Source organism: Mixophyes fleayi, chromosome 3, assembly GCF_038048845.1.
Source record: "Mixophyes fleayi isolate aMixFle1 chromosome 3, aMixFle1.hap1, whole genome shotgun sequence".
Taxonomy (NCBI): Eukaryota; Metazoa; Chordata; class Amphibia; order Anura; family Limnodynastidae; genus Mixophyes; species Mixophyes fleayi.
In genome coordinates, this window is record NC_134404.1 from 3,217,112 (window position 1) to 3,237,935 (window position 20,824).

General features: G+C 40.6%; 1 protein-coding gene and 1 long non-coding RNA gene across 3 annotated transcripts in view; both read right to left on the reverse strand.

Annotated features, from left to right (window-relative positions):
* Positions 1–4,500: 4,500 nt before the first annotated feature.
* LOC142143309 (uncharacterized) overlaps positions 4,501–20,824 on the reverse strand; it is a 29,369-nt gene continuing 13,045 nt past the window's right edge. Inside the window, exons 3-7 of the mRNA XM_075201036.1 lie at positions 19,823–19,966; positions 15,900–16,028; positions 13,406–13,552; positions 10,991–11,143; positions 4,501–4,832 (exon numbers count right to left, since the gene is read on the reverse strand). Of these exons, the coding sequence (XP_075057137.1) occupies positions 4,816–4,832; positions 10,991–11,143; positions 13,406–13,552; positions 15,900–16,028; positions 19,823–19,966 (590 nt within the window). The 3' untranslated portion in view covers positions 4,501–4,815. The remainder of the gene's footprint in view (positions 4,833–10,990; positions 11,144–13,405; positions 13,553–15,899; positions 16,029–19,822; positions 19,967–20,824) is intronic.
* LOC142143312 (uncharacterized) lies at positions 6,960–10,984 on the reverse strand. 2 transcript variants are annotated; one of them, XR_012689501.1, is made up of 3 exons: positions 9,698–10,984; positions 9,458–9,497; positions 6,960–9,337 (listed from the first exon to the last, which is right to left on the reverse strand). It is a non-coding gene; the product is annotated as an uncharacterized LOC142143312 (long non-coding RNA). The 2 variants fall into 2 exon arrangements; XR_012689502.1 differs by having other exon boundaries at positions 6,960–8,832; positions 9,114–9,497.

Sequence of the window (20,824 nt, forward strand, 5' to 3'; positions counted from 1 at the left end):
AAAGTATTAAATAGAAGGGGCAGTTCCTCTTTTTAGGAACTACATATAGAATTAAAGTATTAAATAGAAGGGGCAGTTCCTCTTTTTGGGAACTACCTATAGAATTGAAGTATTAAATAGAAGTGGCAGTTCCTCTTTTTAGGAACTACTAATAGAATTAAAGTATTAAAAAGAAGTGGCAGTTATTCTTTTTGGGAACTACTAATATAATTAAAGTATTAAATAGAAGGGGCAGTTCCTCTTTTTGGGAACTACATATAGAATTAAAGTATTAAATAGAAGTGGCAGTTCCTCTTTTTGGGAACTACATATAGAATTGAAGTATTAAATAGAAGGGGCAGTTCCTCTTTTTAGGAACTACATATAGAATTAAAGTATTAAATAGAAGTGGCAGTTCCTCTTTTTGGGAACTACTAATAGAATTAAAGTTTTAAATAGAAGTGGCAGTTCCTCTTTTTGGGAACTACTAATAGAATTAAAGTATTAAATAGAAGTGGCAGTTCCTCTTTTATTGAACTACTAATAGAATTAAAGTATTAAATAGAAGTGGCAGTTCCTCTTTTTAGGAACTACTAATAGAATTAAAGTATTAAATAAAAGGGGCAGTTCCTCTTTTTAGGAACTACATAAAGAATTAAAGTATTAAATAGAAGTGGCAGTTCCTCTTTTTTGGAACTACTAATAGAATTAAACTGGCTCTTCTGAGGCAAGATGTCATCCTCATCCTCATCCTCTAAATCCTGGCCCCCTTCAGTGTGTACTTCCTCATCCTCACACATTATCAATTCAACCCCACTGGACTCCACAACCACAGGTCCCTCTGTATTATCTTGAGGGCACTGCTGTGCTTGATTAAGGACTTGAGAATTCATTTTGATGAACATCATTTTTTCAACGTTCTGAGGAAGCAACCTCCTTCGCCGCTCACTGACCAGGTTCCCCGCTGCACTAAAAACTCTTTCAGAATAAACACTGGAGGGGGGACAACTCAGGTAAAATAGAGCCAGTTTGTACAGGGGCTTCCAAACTGCCTTTTTTTCCTGCCAGTAACAATATGGACTGTCTGACATGTCTATTTTGATGGTGTGAGCAAAGTAATCCTCCACCATTTTTTTAATTGTGACAGCATCAAATGCAGCGAGGGTAGACATGTCTGCAATGGTTGGCAGGTCCTTCAATCCGGACCAGATGTTCTCAGCATCCCCGCCAGGGGGTCTTTGAGGAAAACTGAGCTTTTTCCTCGCAGCCACAGGTGTGGAAGAAACTGATGGAGGAGCTGGTGGCATGTCACGGTCCTCTTCAGAGGACAATTTCCTGACCAGCAGGTCTTTGCACCGCTGTAGACTTGTGTCCGCCGGAAACAGAGACACAACATACGCTTTAAACTGAGGATCGAGCACGGTGGCCAGAATGTATTCCTCTGACTAAAAGAGTGACCACCCTCACATCCTGGCAAAGCGTACGAAGGGCTTCATCCACAAGAGCTACATGCTTGGTGGAATCGCAATGGTTTACCAGCTCCTCCCTTACTTTCTCCAGCTGCTTCTGCAACAGCCTGATCAGGGGAATCACCTGACTCAAGCTGGCAGTGTCCGAACTGACTTCTCGTGTGGCAAGTTCAAACGGCTAGAGAACCTTGCACAACACAGAAATCAGTCTCCAGTGCGCTTGACTCAGGCGCATCCCCACTCCTTTTCCTATGTCGTAGGTGGCTGTATAGGCTTGAATGGCCTTTTGCTGCTCCTCCATCCTCTACAGCATATAGAGGGTGGAGTTCCAGCGTGTCACAACCTCTTGTTTGAGGTGATGGCAGGGCAGGTTCAGACATTTTTAATGTATCTCGAGTCTGCGGCAGGCACTGGCAGAATGCCTAAAGTGTCCAGCAATTTTGAGGGCCACCGCAAGCATCTCCTGCACACCCCTGTCACTCTTCAGGTAATGCTGCACCACCAAATTAACGGTGTGGGCAAAACATGAGACGTGCTGGAAATTGCCCATATGTAATGCCCGCACAATGTTACTGGCGTTGTCTGACACCACAAATCCCCAGGAGAGTCTAAGTGGGGTAAGCCACTGTGAGATGATTTCCCTCAGTTTCTTTACCCCTGCTTATTTGAGCTTTACATAAGCTACATATGGCCAGACATTTGTTATCCGGATTGGGGTAAAAATAACTCCAGACAGAACAGGTGCATTTCTTGGTCTTCTGAATAGGCATGACGATGGGCTTTTTCATCCCATGGACATCCACTTTTTCCCCCCCTGGTGCCTCATTTAAAATAACTACATCAGCATCCTCCTCATCAAGTTCCTTCACAACGCCAGCTACATCAATAGCCTCCTTGACACCTTGATTTTCCAAATCTGGAGCGACACTGTGGGTCATCCTTCCAGCATATGCAGAGGGTGTGCTGCAAATGGTGGATGGAGTCACCTCTTCCCGTACAGTGATGGGAAGGTCAGGCTTCGCAACCACCAACACCCTTGGACTTGCCTTGGGGATTTGTGATGTCATCTGTTTAGAAGGCAGAGTTGTTTGCTGTGTTGTTGCTGACAGCATAACTCTTTTAAATTTTTTGGACGGGGGGGAGGAGGAGGGCTTAGATCCTTGGGTGAAGCTGAACCACTAGTGCTGAACACGGGCCAGGGCCTAAGCCGTTCCTTGCCACTCCGTGTCGTAAAGAGCATATTGGCAAGTTTACGTTTCTCCTCAGATGTTTTCAATTTTCTTTTTTTACTCATTGTAGTGAACTTTTGCTTTTTGGATTTTACATGCCCTCTACAAGGAGATTGGGCATCGGCCTTGGCAGACGACGTTGATGGCATTTCATCGTCTATGTCATGACTAGTGGCAGCAGCTTCAGCATTAGGAGGAAGTGGGTCTTGGTCTTTCCCTACTTTATCCCCCAAATTTTGGTACTCCATTATATGCAGCACACGTTGTATTACAGTGCTATTTTTTAAATAATGCAAGAACAGTGAACAATTTTTAATAGATTGCTGTATTAATGTTAATGGACTGCAATATTTTTTTTTAGACTTTTTAGAATATTTTTTTATATTTTTTTAAAATGATTTATGTCGAATTATAATTTTTTTGGAAGATTTTTTAATACTTTGAAAATAAAGATGCACTTAGCAAAACAAAGCACAGGAGAAAAGCACCGCTGGACTCAGCAAGGACAGAGCACTGGACTGATGCACCACTGGACTCAGCAAGGACAGAGTACTGGACTGATGCACCACTGGACTCAGCAAGGACACAGCACTGGACTGATGCACCACTGGACTCAGCAAGGACACAGCACTGGACTGATGCACCACTGGACTCAGCAAGGACTTTTTTGATTTTTTTTTTTTAATATTAATTTAAAAGGATTTTTGTAGAATTTTTCTTTTTTTTTCTTTTTATGGAAGAATTTTTAATACTTTTGAAAGAAATATGCACTTTGCAGAACAAAGCACAGGACAAAATGCACCACTGGACTCACCAGGACAGAGCACTGGACTGATGCACCACTGGACTCAGCAGGACAGAGCACAGCACAGCACGAGAAATAGCAGGACAGAGGACCACCTAACACACCCTCCCTCTTCCCTGATCAATGCCCGAGTGAAGATGGCGGCGGCAAGCGGAGAATTTAAAGGTTCAGAGTATTGCGAGATCCGACAGCGGGATTATGACTCAGAGCCTCGTTTTAAGTTTCGGAATCTGCAGGAATACCCGGACAGTGCTCGGATCTGACTCGGATCCGCAATGTTCGGGGGGGCTCGGATTCCAGGAATCCGAGTGCGCTCATCCTTAATATATATATATAGTGGTTAGAACTTCTGCCTCACAGCACTTGGGTCATGAGTTCTTATGTTCTCCCTGTGTTTCCATGGGTTTCCTCCGGGTGCTCCAGTTTACTCCCACACTCAAAAAAAACATACTAATTGGTTAAATGGCTGCTATCAAATTGACCCTAGTCGCTCTCTCTCTCTGTCTGTCTGTCTGTGTCTGTATGTTAGAGAATTTAGACTGTAAGCTCCAATGGGGCAGGGACTGATGTGAGTGAGTTCTCTGTACAGCGCTGCGGTATTAGTGGTGTTGTATAAATAGCTGCTGCTGCTGAAGATATATATATATACACACACACACACACACACACACACACATAGTAGTGGAAGTGGGGGGTATACGGGGTATGTCATACCGCCATATCTCCTACTCCCTTCATTGTATCACTATCACATCCCGGTCACTTACATTTTTATTACCTTTTCCATACCGTCACTTCTAAATTTCCACTTCTGTCACTGCATCATACCATAGATAATATATATAGCAGTTTTCTTGGAGGATTACACTCTGATCATTGTTAAAACGAAAATTAAAAACATTGCTGAGATGTCCATTATATCTAGGTGTCTACAGGAGCTGAGGAACCTTTACATATGTTTCATACAACCCATGTGTGTAAACCCTGTGATGTTAGGTGCATATTACCCGACAACAAGTGGCAGCTAATCAGGTTTATTTAGTTATAAAGAGGAATATTTTAAAAATGCCAAACTTACAAGATGGAAAACTTGTAATTACATTTATAAAGTACAGCTAAAGAAGAGCAAAAGTTTTAAACACTCTCAGTGCATTATGGGAGATATTTATGAAAACTGATGCAGTAAGAAAAGGTTGTATAACCCCTAATAATCAGATATCTGCCAGCGTGTATGCGTATTTGTTCTGCTTTCCCAGCAATGTTGGCTGCCGACATTACAGGGAATTCTGGGACATGAAACCCGGTGATCTATCTTCTGGTTGATCGAAATTCATCAATCTAAAGGAGTTGCTGAAAATTTAAAACATATATATTAATATTGTCATATAATTTACATATCCTATACATATATCTCTTATAGAATACAAAGGTTAAAGTTATACATATTCCTCGTAGGGTAAGACTTCAGGTGATGCACACAGGAACACCTTCTTGCTTTATTACTTTGCTTTTTACTTTGTCAGGATGACAAAGTAATACATACATTTGCACACTATTTTCTTGTGACCCTAATGCTAAAGTAGCAGAGGCCAGATCCCTAGACACCGGCCACTGTCTGGCATCAGTCACCCGGCATAATGACAACAGGCATGTTTAAAAACTTTACACTTCTCCCACAGCCCTAGCTTGATGGACAGATGTCACTCCCACCTTGCCTTTAGGATGAGTTCCCTGCAGATGTTCTGTTCTGATTAGCCTCAGTGCAGGCCCATCCTGTTAACCGGCTGCTAGCTGTGGAAAGCGCTACAAACCATTTCCATTAATGTAATTTACTCTACTATTATTTTGTCACACATATGTCCTCCATCTTCATCTCTTTATCCTAAGTACACTGCTGTTCACATGTGTAACTCTGTTTGCAGCCTTCCTCTGCAGAGTGCCATCTAAATACCTGTCTCCTCGTTTAGAAGCCTGTGGCAAACCAATCCCTATGTCACAGTTTATTACAATATACAAAATAGTAGCTGGTAATGTAAGCAACTCTTATTTGTAATCAGGGGGCGGGATGAGCAGGGGGGCAATGATGCATATGCCCCACCCCCCAGCCAGACTGCAAAAGACCATTTTGGCCAGGGCAGGGGTCATTGAGAGGGGGGGTAGTATATTAATATAATCTGTGAGTGAAGAAAGGGGTAATCTTAAAATAATATGGGCTATTAATGTAATGGTGGAAGTGTAGGTGCGGCTAATTATTTAATCACTGCTATTTTATTTGTGGGATGATGGGGCAATTTAAATTACTAGTGGGATTATTTAATTTAATATTGGGGACTATCAATTTAAGATGGGGTGTTTGGGGAAAATGAGGTCTATTTATTAAATATCGGTATGAATTATTAATGGCTGTGAAGGTTACGGGCAATAGGTATATTTATTAAATGTAAATTCTGTCAATTTATTGCCGGGGTGGGCGGGTCTCTATTGTAATTTGGGTGGGAAGTAGGCTATTAATTTAATGGTGCGCTGTGGGTCAGAGCTAATTATTTAATAGTGGGTGCTATTAATGTATTTGTAGTGATGTTGGGGCTTTTTAAGTTAATAGTGGAATCTATTAATTTAAGGTGAAGGGACCATTAATTTAATGCTGGGATGTTTTGGGACTATTAATTAAATGTGGGTCTGAGTTTGAGGAAGAGTGCTATTTATTAAATGTGAATAGGAATTATTCAATGCCGGGGATGGTTGTGGGAAATGGTTATATTTAGTAAACATAAATGCTATTTAATTTATTGCCGAGGCTGTTTGGAGGCAGGGAAATAGGTTTAGTTATTAAATGGGTATACTATTATTTTAATGGCTAGTTGGAGGGAAATAAGTCTATTTATCAATTGTGAATACTGTGATTTAAAAGTTGGGCTGGAGGTAGGCCTAATTATTTGGGTACTATTGATTTAAAGTCAGGGCTGGATGGGGTTTTCTAAATGTCATGTACCCATTTTTTCCAAATAGAGCATCCAACATTCCAGGATCCAGACAAGCAGCAACTAAAGACACCAACAGCCACAGGTGGTGAAAGTGACAAGTATAGTTAGGAGTCTGCCAACTGTCCTGAATTTGATGGAACAGTCCAGAATTTGGGTGACTGTCTCGTTTAATCAGGATTTGGTCTGACTACAAGGACAGTTGGGAGGTATGTCCTGCCTCACACTGTACTGCACGTGAAGGCAGAGCTGAGTGCACCTAACAGTAGTGCTCACAATAATGCCTCTGTGGATGACTTTATTGACTTTTGCAGCATGTTTGTTTCAAAGACCCAACCAGAACATTGTGGTGTCTATTCTTTTCCACTGGATCAGAAGATATTTGATAGTATTCGGTGGCCAGACTGTATGTAATGGCTTCCTTAGTGTGTTGGGGAGGAACCTGTCTGTGCAGGAATTATTGCCTGAAACAAAGTTTATCAGAGGTAAATGTATCAGGCTGTAATTTAGTTAGCGATTTGAAATCATCGCAAATCACTAAAGATCACTGGTGGTTTTATGTGCAAAGTCACCATATGTATTAACCTGCAATTGTGACATTCCAAAATCCAATCTCAGGTGATTTGTATTGATTTTAAAACACCTATCCCGCCTGTGTTTTAGTGAAACTCACCAGATATTAAACAGAAACTTGTCCGAGATTTAACAGAAAAGAAAGTTAGAGTTAGAGTTGTTAGAGCTTTCTGGCCAATGATAACATAACAGGTGCACAATACAAGTTTTATTTATGAAGGTAATCATGGTTTCTTGTTTAGAGGTAAAGTACATAAGTGTGGTAATACAAGTGGCAGCATGCCCATTAGTACACGTATATGCTGCCACTTGTAGTGCCACAAGTATGTACGTTAAATGGTGTCTCCATCTGGAAATATTAAGTGTTGCACAAATGAAAAACATAATTATTGCCCCACTGGTAATGAAATAGCCACTATAATATAATAATAAAAAAAAAAAAACATACATATAATCATTCAAGAAATTTGGTCCTCCAATTTATTTTTGAGATAATGTGGTCGCCATAAGAAAATGAATAAAAAAAAAATCCCCGCTAAAGAAGAAACCATGATTACGTTAAACTTGTACTGTGCCTCCTGTACTAGTAACATTGTCCAGCAGTGTAACAGAAATCTGAGCTTCATACATTTCGCGACTTGTATCGCTACAGTGGCAAAACATAGGGACTGTGATTTGTAGCGAGTTTGGAAACGGAGATTTTGGAAAAAACACTTTACTGGCAATTTTATATCAACTCGAACTTTAATACCTCGGTGAGTTTAAACTCGGCTGAGAAAATCTCTGAAAATGCCAAATCGCAGTTTGATACATTTAACCCAGATGTCAAGAAAATGCATTTCTGGTAAATTGTTATTACAAAGCAAAATATATTCAAAGCCAGGAGACATAAAGAGAGAGAGACAAAAGAAAATAATTTTGTGTTCAGTAGATCATTTAGAGATCCACTTCAATAGGTGTTACCAAAACAGACACAGGTTTTCAAAAAGTATAATATAAATGACAGTGCACCATTTACCCATTCATTTTTCACTCACTTGTCCCCTGCCTCATGTAATCACCTGACCATTCACTCACTTGTCCCCTGCCTCATGTAATCACCTGATCATTCACTCACTTGTCCCCTGCCTCATGTACTCACCTGATCATTCACTCACTTGTCCCCTGCCTCATGTAATCACCTGATCATTCACTCACTTGTCCCCTGCCTCATGTAATCACCTGATCATTCACTCACTTGTCCCCTGCCTCATGTAATCACCTGATCATTCACTCACTTGTCCCCTGCCTAATGTAATCACCTGATCATTCTCTCACTTGTCCCCTGCCTCATGTAATCACCTGATCATTCACTCACTTGTCCCCTGCATCATGTAATCACCTGATCATTCGCTCACTTGTCCCGTGCCTCATGTAATCATCTGATCATTCTCTCACTTGTCCCCTGCCTCATGTAATCACCTGATCATTCGCTCACTTGTCCCCTGCCTCATGTAATCACCTGATCATTCACTCACTTGTCCCCTGCCTCATGTAATCACCTGATCATTCTCTCAAATGATCCCTACCTCATGTAATCACCTGATCCTTCACTCACTTGTCCCCTGCCTCATATAATCATCTGATCATTCACTTACTTGTCCTCTGCCTCATGTATTCACTTGATCATTCACTCACTTGTCCCCTGCCTCATGTAATCACCTGATCATTCACTCACTTGTGCCCTGCCTCATGTAATCATCTGATCATTCTCTCACTTGTCCCCTGCCTCAAGTAATCACCTGATCATTCACTCACTTGTCCCCTGCCTCATATAATCATCTGATCATTCACTCACTTGTCCTCTGCCTCATGTATTCACTTGATCATTCACTCACTTGTCCCCTGCCTCATGTAATCACCTGATCATTCACTCACTTGTCCCCTGCCTCAAGTAATCACCTGATCATTCACTCACTTGTCCCCTGCCTCAAGTAATCACCTGATCATTCACTCACTTGTCCCCTGCCTCAAGTAATCACCTGATCATTCACTCACTTGTCCCCTGCCTCATATAATCACCTGATCATTCACTCACTTGTCCCCTGCCTCATGTAATCACCTGATCATTCTCTCAAATGATCCCTACCTCATGTAATCACCTGATCCTTCACTCACTTGTCCCCTGCCTCATATAATCATCTGATCATTCACTTACTTGTCCTCTGCCTCATGTATTCACTTGATCATTCACTCACTTGTCCCCTGCCTCATGTAATCACCTGACCATTCACTCACTTGTCCCCTGCCTCATGTAATCATCTGATCATTCACTCACTTGTCCTCTGCCTCATGTAATCACTTGATCATTCACTCACTTGTCCCGTTCCTCATGTAATCACCTGATCATTCACTCACTTGTGCCCTGCCTCATGTAATTACCTGATCATCCACTCACTTTTCCCCTTCCTCGTGTAATCACCTGATCATTCACTCACTTGTCTTGTGCCTCAGGTAATCATCTGATCATTCTCTCACTTGTCCCCTGCCTCATGTAATCACCTGATCATTCGCTCACTTGTCCCCTGCCTCATATAATCATCTGATCATTCACTCACTTATCCTCTGCCTCATGTATTCACTTGATCATTCACTCACTTGTCCCCTGCCTCATATAATCACCTGATCATTCACTCACTTGTCCCCTGCCTCAAGTAATCACCTGATCATTCACTCACTTGTGCCCTGCCTCATGTAATCATCTGATCATTCTCTCACTTGTCCCCTGCCTCAAGTAATCACCTGATCATTCACTCACTTGTCCCCTGCCTCATGTAATCACCTGATCATTCACTCACTTGTGTACTAATGTAATGTATACTAATAAAGTTTAAAGTATTCATGTAATTTTGTGTTCATACCTGGAGTGCTTAGTTGGTCATATCTTTTTCTTATGGATCTGAAACTCACCACTTCAGGCAAGATTATAATATTCCTAAACCACAATGTTAACCTCCATTGGTTACCCCATTACCACCCTTTACACAGTTCACACAAGACAACAACCTTCTGACCCCCTGATCATCATTGCTGTGTGACTGGATCATATAGCAAACTAAGCACTTCTTACATTTGCACTCTGGTTGGACCAATATGGAATATGTAGACTTAACCTCAAGTATCATTCTCCCATTATCCCATCGATTGTAAGCTTGTGAGCAGGGCCCTCTTACCTCTCTGTCTGTATTACTCAGTATTGTGTTATTACTGTGCTTGTTCTAACTGTAAAGTGCTACGGAAATTGCTGGCGCTATAGAAATAAATGATGAAGATGATGACGAGACATGAAATTATAGGCAGAGTGATAACAAATTATTTCCTGGTAAAATAAAACCAGGACTTCTGGGGAGTTCCGGGGATATAGAAAAACATGAAATATTAGAATACATCTGACTCCTCCTGAATGTCCAAATACCAAACTATTTATAACTCACCGTTTGACAAGTAATAGAAAAACTGAACCTTTCACATTCATTTCAATAGGACCATTCATTTCACTGGGGTTAATTGAACAGCTGTGGAAACACCACTGAAATATATGGGCCCATCCACAACAGTTTATTTTTTTAACAGCGTTGATTTGGGTTATTATTTTATGAGATTTGTAAAATGAGAGATTTACAGATATATTTGTTTCGATAGATTCTGTGATTTTGAAATCAACCTGTAAATCACTAAAATACCAATTTTACCTCTATTTCTACATATTGACCTTTTGTAGATCTCCTACTTAATCTCCTTTTTTTATACCCTAATTACTGTTCATTACTGTTTATCTAGTACCCTGTAGACACCAGTACAAATACATAATTTACTCCCTCCTTATTAGAGCAGTAATATGATACACAATACTCAGTGTGTGTTATTTTCCATCATAACTGTGTAATATTAGAATATTGATCATTATACACTTACATGGGATGGGGTCTATGCACTCTGGTTCACACACCCGGACACAACACTTCTTGTTCCCCGGACAGCCACTGTCATCATTACAGATAGGAGGGGCCTGGGGGGTTGGGAGGGGCATACACCTTGTTATAGGGACTGGGCAGGATCCAGGTTTCTCTGCAATAGACAAATGATCTTTGAATCCAGTTTTAGAAATGTATAGAATGTAATTACAGACAGAGATGACCCATCATATCCACCACCTCACATATATTCCCAGTGTAATTATATACAACAACCCAATGTCACACTTATTAGGGTATGATACACAAATAACATTAACATTAATGATGGCTCAGTGGTTAGCACTTCTGCCTCTCAGCACTGGGGTCATAAGTTTGATTCCCGACCATGGCCTTATCTGTTTGGGGCTTGTATGTTCTCCCCGTGCATGCGTGGGTTTCCTTCCACACTCCAAAAACATACTGGTAGGTTAATTGGCTGCTATCAATTTGACCCTAGTCTCTCTCCCTGTCTGTGTGTGTTAAAAAAAATTAGATTGTAAGCTCCACTGGGGCAGGGACTGATGTGAGTGAGTTCTCTGTACAGTACTGTGGAATTAGTGGTGTTATATAAATAGATTATGATGATTGTATGACCTGTATAATGTTTGGCTGACATTAAACAGAAATTAAAGCCATTATTTGTTTTTGGTATATGGGTAGCCTCGGACTGGCCTGGCGGCCAGCCGGGCTAACCACCGGTAGGCCCAGCCGTGATTAAGCTCCGCCCCCTCCATTGTTAGGGCGGGGCTTACAGAACAGGTGACAGATGACTCCAGACCAACACTGCGACGGCGGCGGGGAGACTTTTTTGGTTCGCGCAGTGATTCAGTAAGTATGAAAACACTATTTTGAGGTCTGTCTGATCCCTCGTAAAAACAAGTGGCCGAAACATACGTCGGGTGCAATCACCACCACTGCAATCTGGTCTGTGTTTGGGTCTCCTATTTTCTCCCCACTGTTATCTCTCTAGTCAGTGTCAGACAGTTCAGAGCTTATTGTAGTATTCATCCAGCTATATTCAGCGCTATATCACTAGTCTGTTCTTTGACCTCATTCATGTGCATATGAGATTATCTCCCTGCTGTAACCTCCTCTATCAGTGTCTGACAGTTCAGAGCCAGCTGTATGATTTATCCAGCTACACTTAGCAATATACTATTTTTCTGTACTCTGACCTCATTTATGTTCACCTTAGACAGAGCACTCTGGCACAATTCTAATTGCCTTATACCAATTAAGACATAGCAGAAATGCATCTGCAAGAAAGGAAAATGTATCTTTATGATGCTCTTATTATGGTCCAATCTTTCATGCCCTCTATACCACTAATAAAATACTGTATGAAACTACTTGCAGATATATTCACATACTGTTGCAGCACTGGATTATGCTATATCAATATGCTATTTGATTCATAGGCAACCTTATTGGCATTAGTCTGCATAACATGATAATAGAGTTTGATCATTGATGCCTTAATAAGCCTCTGTGACTCATTTATCTACTTTTACTTACAAGCCCTAGGGGCAATAAGCTGCTATAAATTGGCAAAGCATGCTGGGGCTTGTAGTTTCACAACACCTGGAGTGCCACAGGTTAGCCAAGCCTGGTCTAGTGGGACAATCTCGATTTTTGGTGACTGTTCTGCCCAATCTAAGGGGCAGGTCAAGACTGTGTACTCTTTATACACACTACATTCTTTATATACTACTCTATGGTGCGAGCTGTCCTTCGTGGGCTGACCACTCCCCCTCCAGTGTCTGGTCACGCCTCTATGATGGCTGGCCACACCCCCTCTGGTGGGCCCCTAGCATTGCAGTCACCCGGCGGGCCCTTCATGCCCCAGTCCAACACTGTATATGGGACAAAATAGAAGTGTTTCTATATAACTAAATAGGTATATTATGCTTTCTACCACTTCTCTGCAGCATGTTTTTAGGAGGGAGGGGCTTCACTTATTAAGTAGGCAAAGTGTGAGTGACAGTTTGGCAGATATGCTTAGCATAAATGAACTGTGTGGATTGGTTGGACTGCACAGGACCAGTGATGTCACATCAGCTTACATGACGGCAGGATCAGCTTTTTGAAATGTGTCAGTTCCCATTAGAAAACTGTCCATAGTGTGTGGGAGTGAAATGAGTCACTAACTCAGCTCCCCACAGTGATAGTCACTTCCAGCACAATCCTGTTATAAAGTTACAAGTGACTTTAATAAAGGATATATCAGTGTATTATAGATGTTCTGATCTTTTCTGCTTAGTATGTGACATAGTTCAAGATAAAATCTCACTATTATGCATTTAGTGTGAAATGTGATATAGTTGACAATTTCTTTCCATGTAGAACTGAAGAATACAGAATAAAACCTATTTACCTTTCAAGGAGTCCTCACATTTCTGAACATCTCCAGACAGACAGCATTTCTGCTTCTTGGGACAATCGGAGTCCGAGTTGCACAGAGATTTCTTTAGGGTGATACATGCTAGGTCATCCAGGCTGCTTCGGCAGACCCCAGCATGCTCTGTGAGAAGGGAACATATAGACTTGTGTTATATGTATCTAGCAGCATATATTCTGTATTTATTCTGTATCCCAGACCAGTCCTCCTCTATTCCACAAGAAAAATACTATCCGTATACTGGATATACAAATATAAATACAACTAAGTATATGCAAACCCCACAGAAATATAAACATAATATCCAAGAAGAATAAACATTCTAATAATAAAATGAATATTCAAAATAATTTATTCATATATAAATACCAATTTATAACATGTTAAAAATGTAATAAAAAAGAAAAAAAAGGTCTTATAATGGTGATCTGGGAGTTAATGCTGTATTAAAAGAAAAGGATATAAAGATACGGATACATTCATAAAGATCAAAATATAAAACAATATATGATTATATACAGTAATATATATCAAAGGTATTATATGACCACAAAGCCCAGTTCACCACAATAAGACAAAATATACAATTTACTTTGAATGTATTATAATCTAAAACACAGCTAAAAGCATGGCATAGCAACAATATCAATAAATGTGTGATGTAGGTAATTGCAAAATTACAGCACTGTTTTTGTTGAATTTAGTTTAAATAATGGAACATGCTGTGTCTGTGTCTCCCTTCTGGGGAAACTGTTATTGTATATGGAGAAACGCGTCAAGTTGTTTAAAGATTCAAGTTATTTTGAGTCCGGACTGATTTAAATTTCTTTCATCCACACATCTTATACTCTTAAGCTTTATTGCTCTACAGTATAACAGACAGATCTCCCTTGTGAGCCGACAGCTGCTGATTTTGTCTAAGGAGGAACCTGGTACAGACTGAGGGCACGAGCAGGAGTGTCTTGTGGAGCAGATCGTTATTTTGTACAGAGCTGCTTCAGTCTCCAGCAGATCTGATAACTGATCTATACTGCATGACTCTACAGAGGACCACAGTGTGAGCGAGAGTGATCTCCTTTATAGGATGAGACTGTGCCGAGAGCAGGGTGCCAGACACAGCTGGCAATATATGTCATTCCCACCTGGCATATCTCTCAACAACACTGTATTAGTATCTTACCGTTCTTAAATTTTGCCAGGTGGGTGTCATAGATATGAACATATTCCTATTATTGGCAAAACTTACCAGGTGTACATTACTAGAAACGCAAAAAGTGTCAGTTTAAAGCTAGTGCTCTCTTACCTAACTAGGGAGGGGGTGGTATAAATCAGGAGGGAGTCTGTGTGACTGTGTAGGATACATCATTTAAATATCTCTCAATTGTACAGCTCTTTGTTACACTACAGATTACTGTATTTGTAACACTTACTTTTATATATCACTGTTATATATTTATATATTGAAGCCCAAGTATAGATACTTCATTGTTGCCGGTAGCTAAACATTAATAGATGCACTAATCTCTATATTGAAGCTATGGTCTGCTGAGTGTAAGGTAATGAGGTCGGTCTCTGGCCAAGCCAGGGAAGAAAGGTACTGACCCTGCTCATAAAGACCTTGTCCACTGGCTCAGTCACACCTAGTCCTTGTTGGTGGACTCAGTGTGTCCCCTCCCCCCTCTCCTAGATTGACCACCCTACCAAAATATCCACGAACATTGGTGCAGCTTTCAGGTGTTTCTTTGCTAAATTGAATTTATGGCGGGGTGGAGCCTGGTTTTGGATCTATATAAACAGCACATGTTGCTGCATTGCTCTTTCTTACTTCAGGGAAGAACTGACTAGGGCTTATGGTCCTTGTTCGGGTCTTCTAGGCTTCCATGGACTAAACACGTAGAGGTATCATAAGGTTGCCTTCAGGCTGACCGGCTAGTACTCAGCGGTCAAAAGAATTACCTATAAGCTCGGTATCCTCAAAGCGAATACACATATTACTTTCACAGCAGTAAGCCATTCTGAAGTTTGGATGATAAGATAGTCCATTTTTATGGATTATTTTATGTATTAATTAGTCTAAACCAATACATAAACATGTACTTTAAAAATACTGGTGAAGATTAGATTTACTCCCTTCTCAATTCAATTTCTTATTTTCAAAAATAATCTGTACTCCTGACTTCTGTGTACTGTACATACAATATGAACCAACTTATTGTGCTCGGTTTCACTTTTCATGGGTTCTTTTGTAGAGGTACTTTTTGAGCACTTTTTCTAAGCCTAATTGTTTGTCATTTTGGCTGTGATATCACATGGATGGGATTTATTAACTATGACAGAGGGGTATAATACAGGGGAGATAGTCTGGTACTAAGCTTACTCCAGTACTAATCTCACACTATAACGCAGGTGTAGATTTACATAATCTGTTATTAGGTAATAAAACCATTATGTGTCTGTACATTTCTATTACCTATTTGTGGAGCCACACACTTCTTCCCACAACACTTCTCCTTCCCATCGCAGTCATTGTCCGTCTGACAACGTGGTCGAAGCAGCAGTTCTTCACAAACTTCTGTTACTGGACATTGCCCTGGCTTCACTATAACAATAAGATCAGTATTAAATAACAACATAGGTGGATGCAGTAACATGGACTGTATATATTGTGCCACGTAGTATGCTCAAAGTAATTATTACATACATTTTCCCAAATAATCAGTTACATTTGATTTCCCTACATATGAGGTCATATAATTATTGCAGTATCCCTGTGCCTATTGCCGACTAGGGATGGATGAGTCGGTTCATCAGATTCTATAATTTGCTCCTGAGACACCAAATGTGCTGGATAAATAAACATCCACCGGAGAATCAGCCAATCTAAGTGCATGGAACATAAAGAAGCCAATCAGCAAGCATCACGGTGTCACATGTTAACACATCGACTGGTGCAAAATAGACATGTTGTATGTTCTCATCAGCGATAATATAGAAATACACAGACAGCTCATTGTGGCCCCGGGGTATTTGTTAAATGCTACTTGCTGGGCACATTTGCAGCTGTATCTGACAGGCCAATAAATTCCTTCTCAAACTCTTCAGTCATTTATTCAACCAGAAAGGGTCATAAATATGTGTTTGAGTGGATCTTATTTACAAAGTGCATGGGATGAACAGCACAAAGTGGTTGTAATGTAAACTCTGCACCAAAGGTCCAATCCCCCATCTATCCTCCTCCTATCACCCTCTAATTACCCTTCTATCACCCTCTTATCCCCCCTCCATTCACCCTTCTATCATCGACTATCACCCTTCTGTTATTTTCTATTATTATTATTATTATTATTATTATTATTATTATTATTATTATACTTTATTTATAAGGCATCACAAAGTGTCCGCAGTGCAGTACAGATTACCAACAATAGACTGCACAAGGTATAACAGCACAGAACAATAAATGAGTAACACTAGAACTCCAAAAGCCCCAAGCAGATCTAGTACCAGAGTATCCGGAGTAGAAGTAATAAATAGTGAGACATGAGGGAAAAGGGACCTGCTCGCAAGAGCTTACAATTTAAAGGGAGGGCAAACAGACAGCAGCCACAGAGGGAGTTAAAGAAGGAGATCAGAGCAAGAGGAGCGCTGTGAGGAAGGATGATGTAATCAAGCATAGGGAGATGGTTAGGCAGATGGCTGATAGACTTATAAGAATAAGTGAGTTTTTGCAGAGTCCGTGTGAATCTGCACAGACTAGGGAAGAGTCTGATAGAACGAGGGAGGTCGCTCCAGTGGAGGGGGCAGCCTGGGGAAAATATTGTATTTGGGAGCAGGATATGGTGATCAGAGGGGAGGAGAGGCAACAGTCATTGGCCGAGTGCAGAGGACGGGAGGCAGTGTGTATGGAGTGGAGACTGAAGATGTTTGGAGCGAAGAAGAGGGAGAGGGCCTTGTAGGTGAGGGTAAGGAGTTTGAATAGGATTCTGTAGGGGAAGGGGAGCCAGTTTAAGGCAAGGCAGAGAGGGGAGGCAGAAAACAAGTGACATGAAAGAAAGATAAGTCTAGCAGCCGCGTTAAGTATAGAGCAAAGGGGAGCAAGATAGGAGCGAGCTATGCTAGTGCGGAGAAGGTTACAGTAGTCAAAACAGGAAATTATTAGTTCATGGATAATAGTTTTGATGGCATCCTGGAATATGAAGGGACGGATGTTACGTAGTTGGAAACGGCAGGATTGGCCAAAAGATTGAATGCGGGAGGCAAATGATAGGTAGTCAAGAGTGAAACCCAGGCAGCGGAGTTGGGACACATATGAGATGGTAGTATTATTGACAGTGACAGAAAGATCAGGCGGGATGAAGATCTAGAAGAAGGGAGGACAATGAGTTTGGTTTTGGCTATATTAATATTGAGGAAACGTGAGGACATCCAGGGGGAGGTGACAGAGAGGCAATTGGAAACAAGACAGGATTGGATGGCAAAGATCAGGAGAAGAGAAGTAGTGTTGAATGTCATCAATATATAGGTGATACTGGAGGCCGAGGGAAGTGATGAGTTCACCCAAGGAGGCAGTATAAAGAGAAAAGCAGCTGGCTAAGAACAGTACCCTGTGGGATTCAGGATCGTGGAGGGAGTTGTCCAAGAGGTAACTGGTGAGGTGGTTGCAGACAATACTTTTGAATATTTTAGAGGCAAACAGGAGAAACAAAATGGGGCAGTAGTTAAAGAGTGAGGTGTGGTCAAGATTGTTTTTTTCTCTAGAATTGGAAAGATAAGAGCAGGGGCAGGCAGGACTGAGGGGCAGGGGGGCATCTGCCACCTAGGCTGGTTCCATAGTGTGCTAGCTTGGGCTTGGTCACGGGGCCACCTGCATTTTTTTCCATTTAGAATAGGCTGCTGAGTCAAGTCTTGCCCCTCAGGATAAAATTTTCCAGCCCTCCCCTGGATAAGAGCATATTTAAAGGAGAGGGTTATTCTATCCCCCTCCTGTCACCTTCCTATCCCACTTCTATTACCCTCCTATCCCAATTCTAGAATTTTCATATCCCCTCCTATCACCTCCTATGCCCCTCCTATCACAAACTGTCCCCCTCCGATCACCTTCATTCACCATCCAATCCCCCTACAATTACCCTCATATCACCCCTATCACCCTCAAATTACCTCCTTTCACCCTCCAATCCCCCTCCTACTGCCTTCTATCCCCCTCCAATCCCCCTCCTATCCTTCTGGTCACCCTCCTAACACTCTTCTATCTCCCTCCTACCTCTTTAGAACCACTTTTTAAATCAAATAAACTTTGATATATTTTAACCTATAATACTGCTCTGTTCAGGTTCCTTTATGGTTCAGAATAATATTGAGAGTGTGGGGACATTGTGTCTGTTTATATTACATGTGGGACTGTGAAGCTTTTTTTTACTTTGGTTAATGTGAGCCTAGACATGTGTTTCTCCACCATAGTGTAGGTGTAAGTAACAGAATGTGCCTCATTAGACATATGGGATCCAATCTGCTACAGCTGGTTCAAACATCAACTTTTACAGACTTAAATTGTCTGTGTGCCCCTCCAGACATCAAGAGTACTGATAAAAAATGCAATCTCTGCCCCTTATCTGATTTAATTTATTTAACTCTGTGGGGGCCCCTCTCCCAGAGGCTTCCAGGAACTTTGCCCCCCCAGTGGTCCTAGAATAATGGGCAGGGCCTCTTCATTCCCAACATATTACACAAAAATATTTTAGCATACACAGTTTTCAAAGACATCTAATATTATTATCATCATCATCATCATTTATTTATATAGCGCCACTAATTCCGCAGTGCTGTACAGAGAACTCATTCACATCAGTCCCTGCCCCACAGGAGCTTACAGTCTAAATTCCCTAACATAGACACACACACACAAATAATATAACATTGTACTTTCCAAAACCCTTGTTCACTACTTTATTAAATATAAAATATATCTTTTTTCTTGGTCTATTGTAGTACAAAAGGGAAAAAACATCTGAAAAATCCATCTAAAAACCTGTCCTCATTTAGCCAGATTAAGTTGTAGATAAAATATTGTGTCCATCAATATTGACTATGAAGAGTTTACTTTATTTTATCCCTTTTAGAATACAACATATCAAGAAAAAGATTGTATTTTATATTTAAATAATTAATTTTGGAGTCCTCCATTCAATATGAAAATTGTGCATATGTACATTATACATTTCATAGCTCCTAAAACTATATTTCACTGGAGAGAAATACTGGCATTGTATGACTAACCCTTTGCTGATACTTATGCAGTCCATATAGTGACATTATGGCACTATACCTGTTATATGCCTAATACGTTCCTGCTCCTACAATATAAGGTGTGAGGATACAAGTGATGGCTCTTACCAGTCGGTGTACACTGGTGTCCGCAGTTGAAGCAGCAGCACCTTTCGGTTCCTTGGCACTGTTCATCTCTCTGGCAGTTTGGGGGCAAGGGCCGGGCATAAATGCAGATTGAATGATTGAAGTAAGGGCAGGAATTCATTTTAGCTGCAGAAAGATGCAATTATGAAGGATATAGTTAATTAATATCAATTTATATTTTTTCGTTAATATTACCACTTCCACATTACACCTACTCAGAGAATTCTCAACTGAAAAAATGATCTTGTGATAAAGAAAAATGATTAAATTTCCAGAGTCAGATCTTAGTAAGAAGACTGCAGTTTAATATGTGTAACATTACAAGGTGCCACACAGATCCCCGGTGACGGCAGGTGAGGTCACTGGGAATACACTAGAGATGAGGTGTGGGCCTCATTATAGTTAATGCCGGTGCCATAGAATCTGTGGCACCTTTTAAACATATAAATAATAATAATAATAATAATAATATTAATAATAATAATAATTGGCATGGAGCTGGTATGAATTAAGATTCAGTGAAATCTTTCTTTGTTCCTCATTTGGCCTCAAACATTTTGGACTTTTCACCACTGGAATCTTACCTTACCTGAGCCCAGTCCTATCCCAACTGCACCACAAGCACAGTAAATTAACCATCATCATTCCAGCTCTATTCATAAATTACATTTGGAATGGAAAAGCAAAAGCGGAACTCAAAACTGTCTTCTGTGAGGAATTGGTGGCATTGGCCAATGGACTTGGTCTTACTCTTAATATTTGTATTATGAAATTGCTTTAAATTTAAATTTTAAGGAGGTGGGGGCTTAGGGAGATTTCTATGTTTTATCATTAAAATATATTACTAAATGTGATCTAGAAATCATTTTACAAAATGACCAATGTTTTAATGGCTTGAGCACTTCTGAGGGCTAACGCTTGATAGTTGGAAAATATCACTTCTACTGCAAATGAAAGATGTCCTGAAGATCTGGCTTATATACG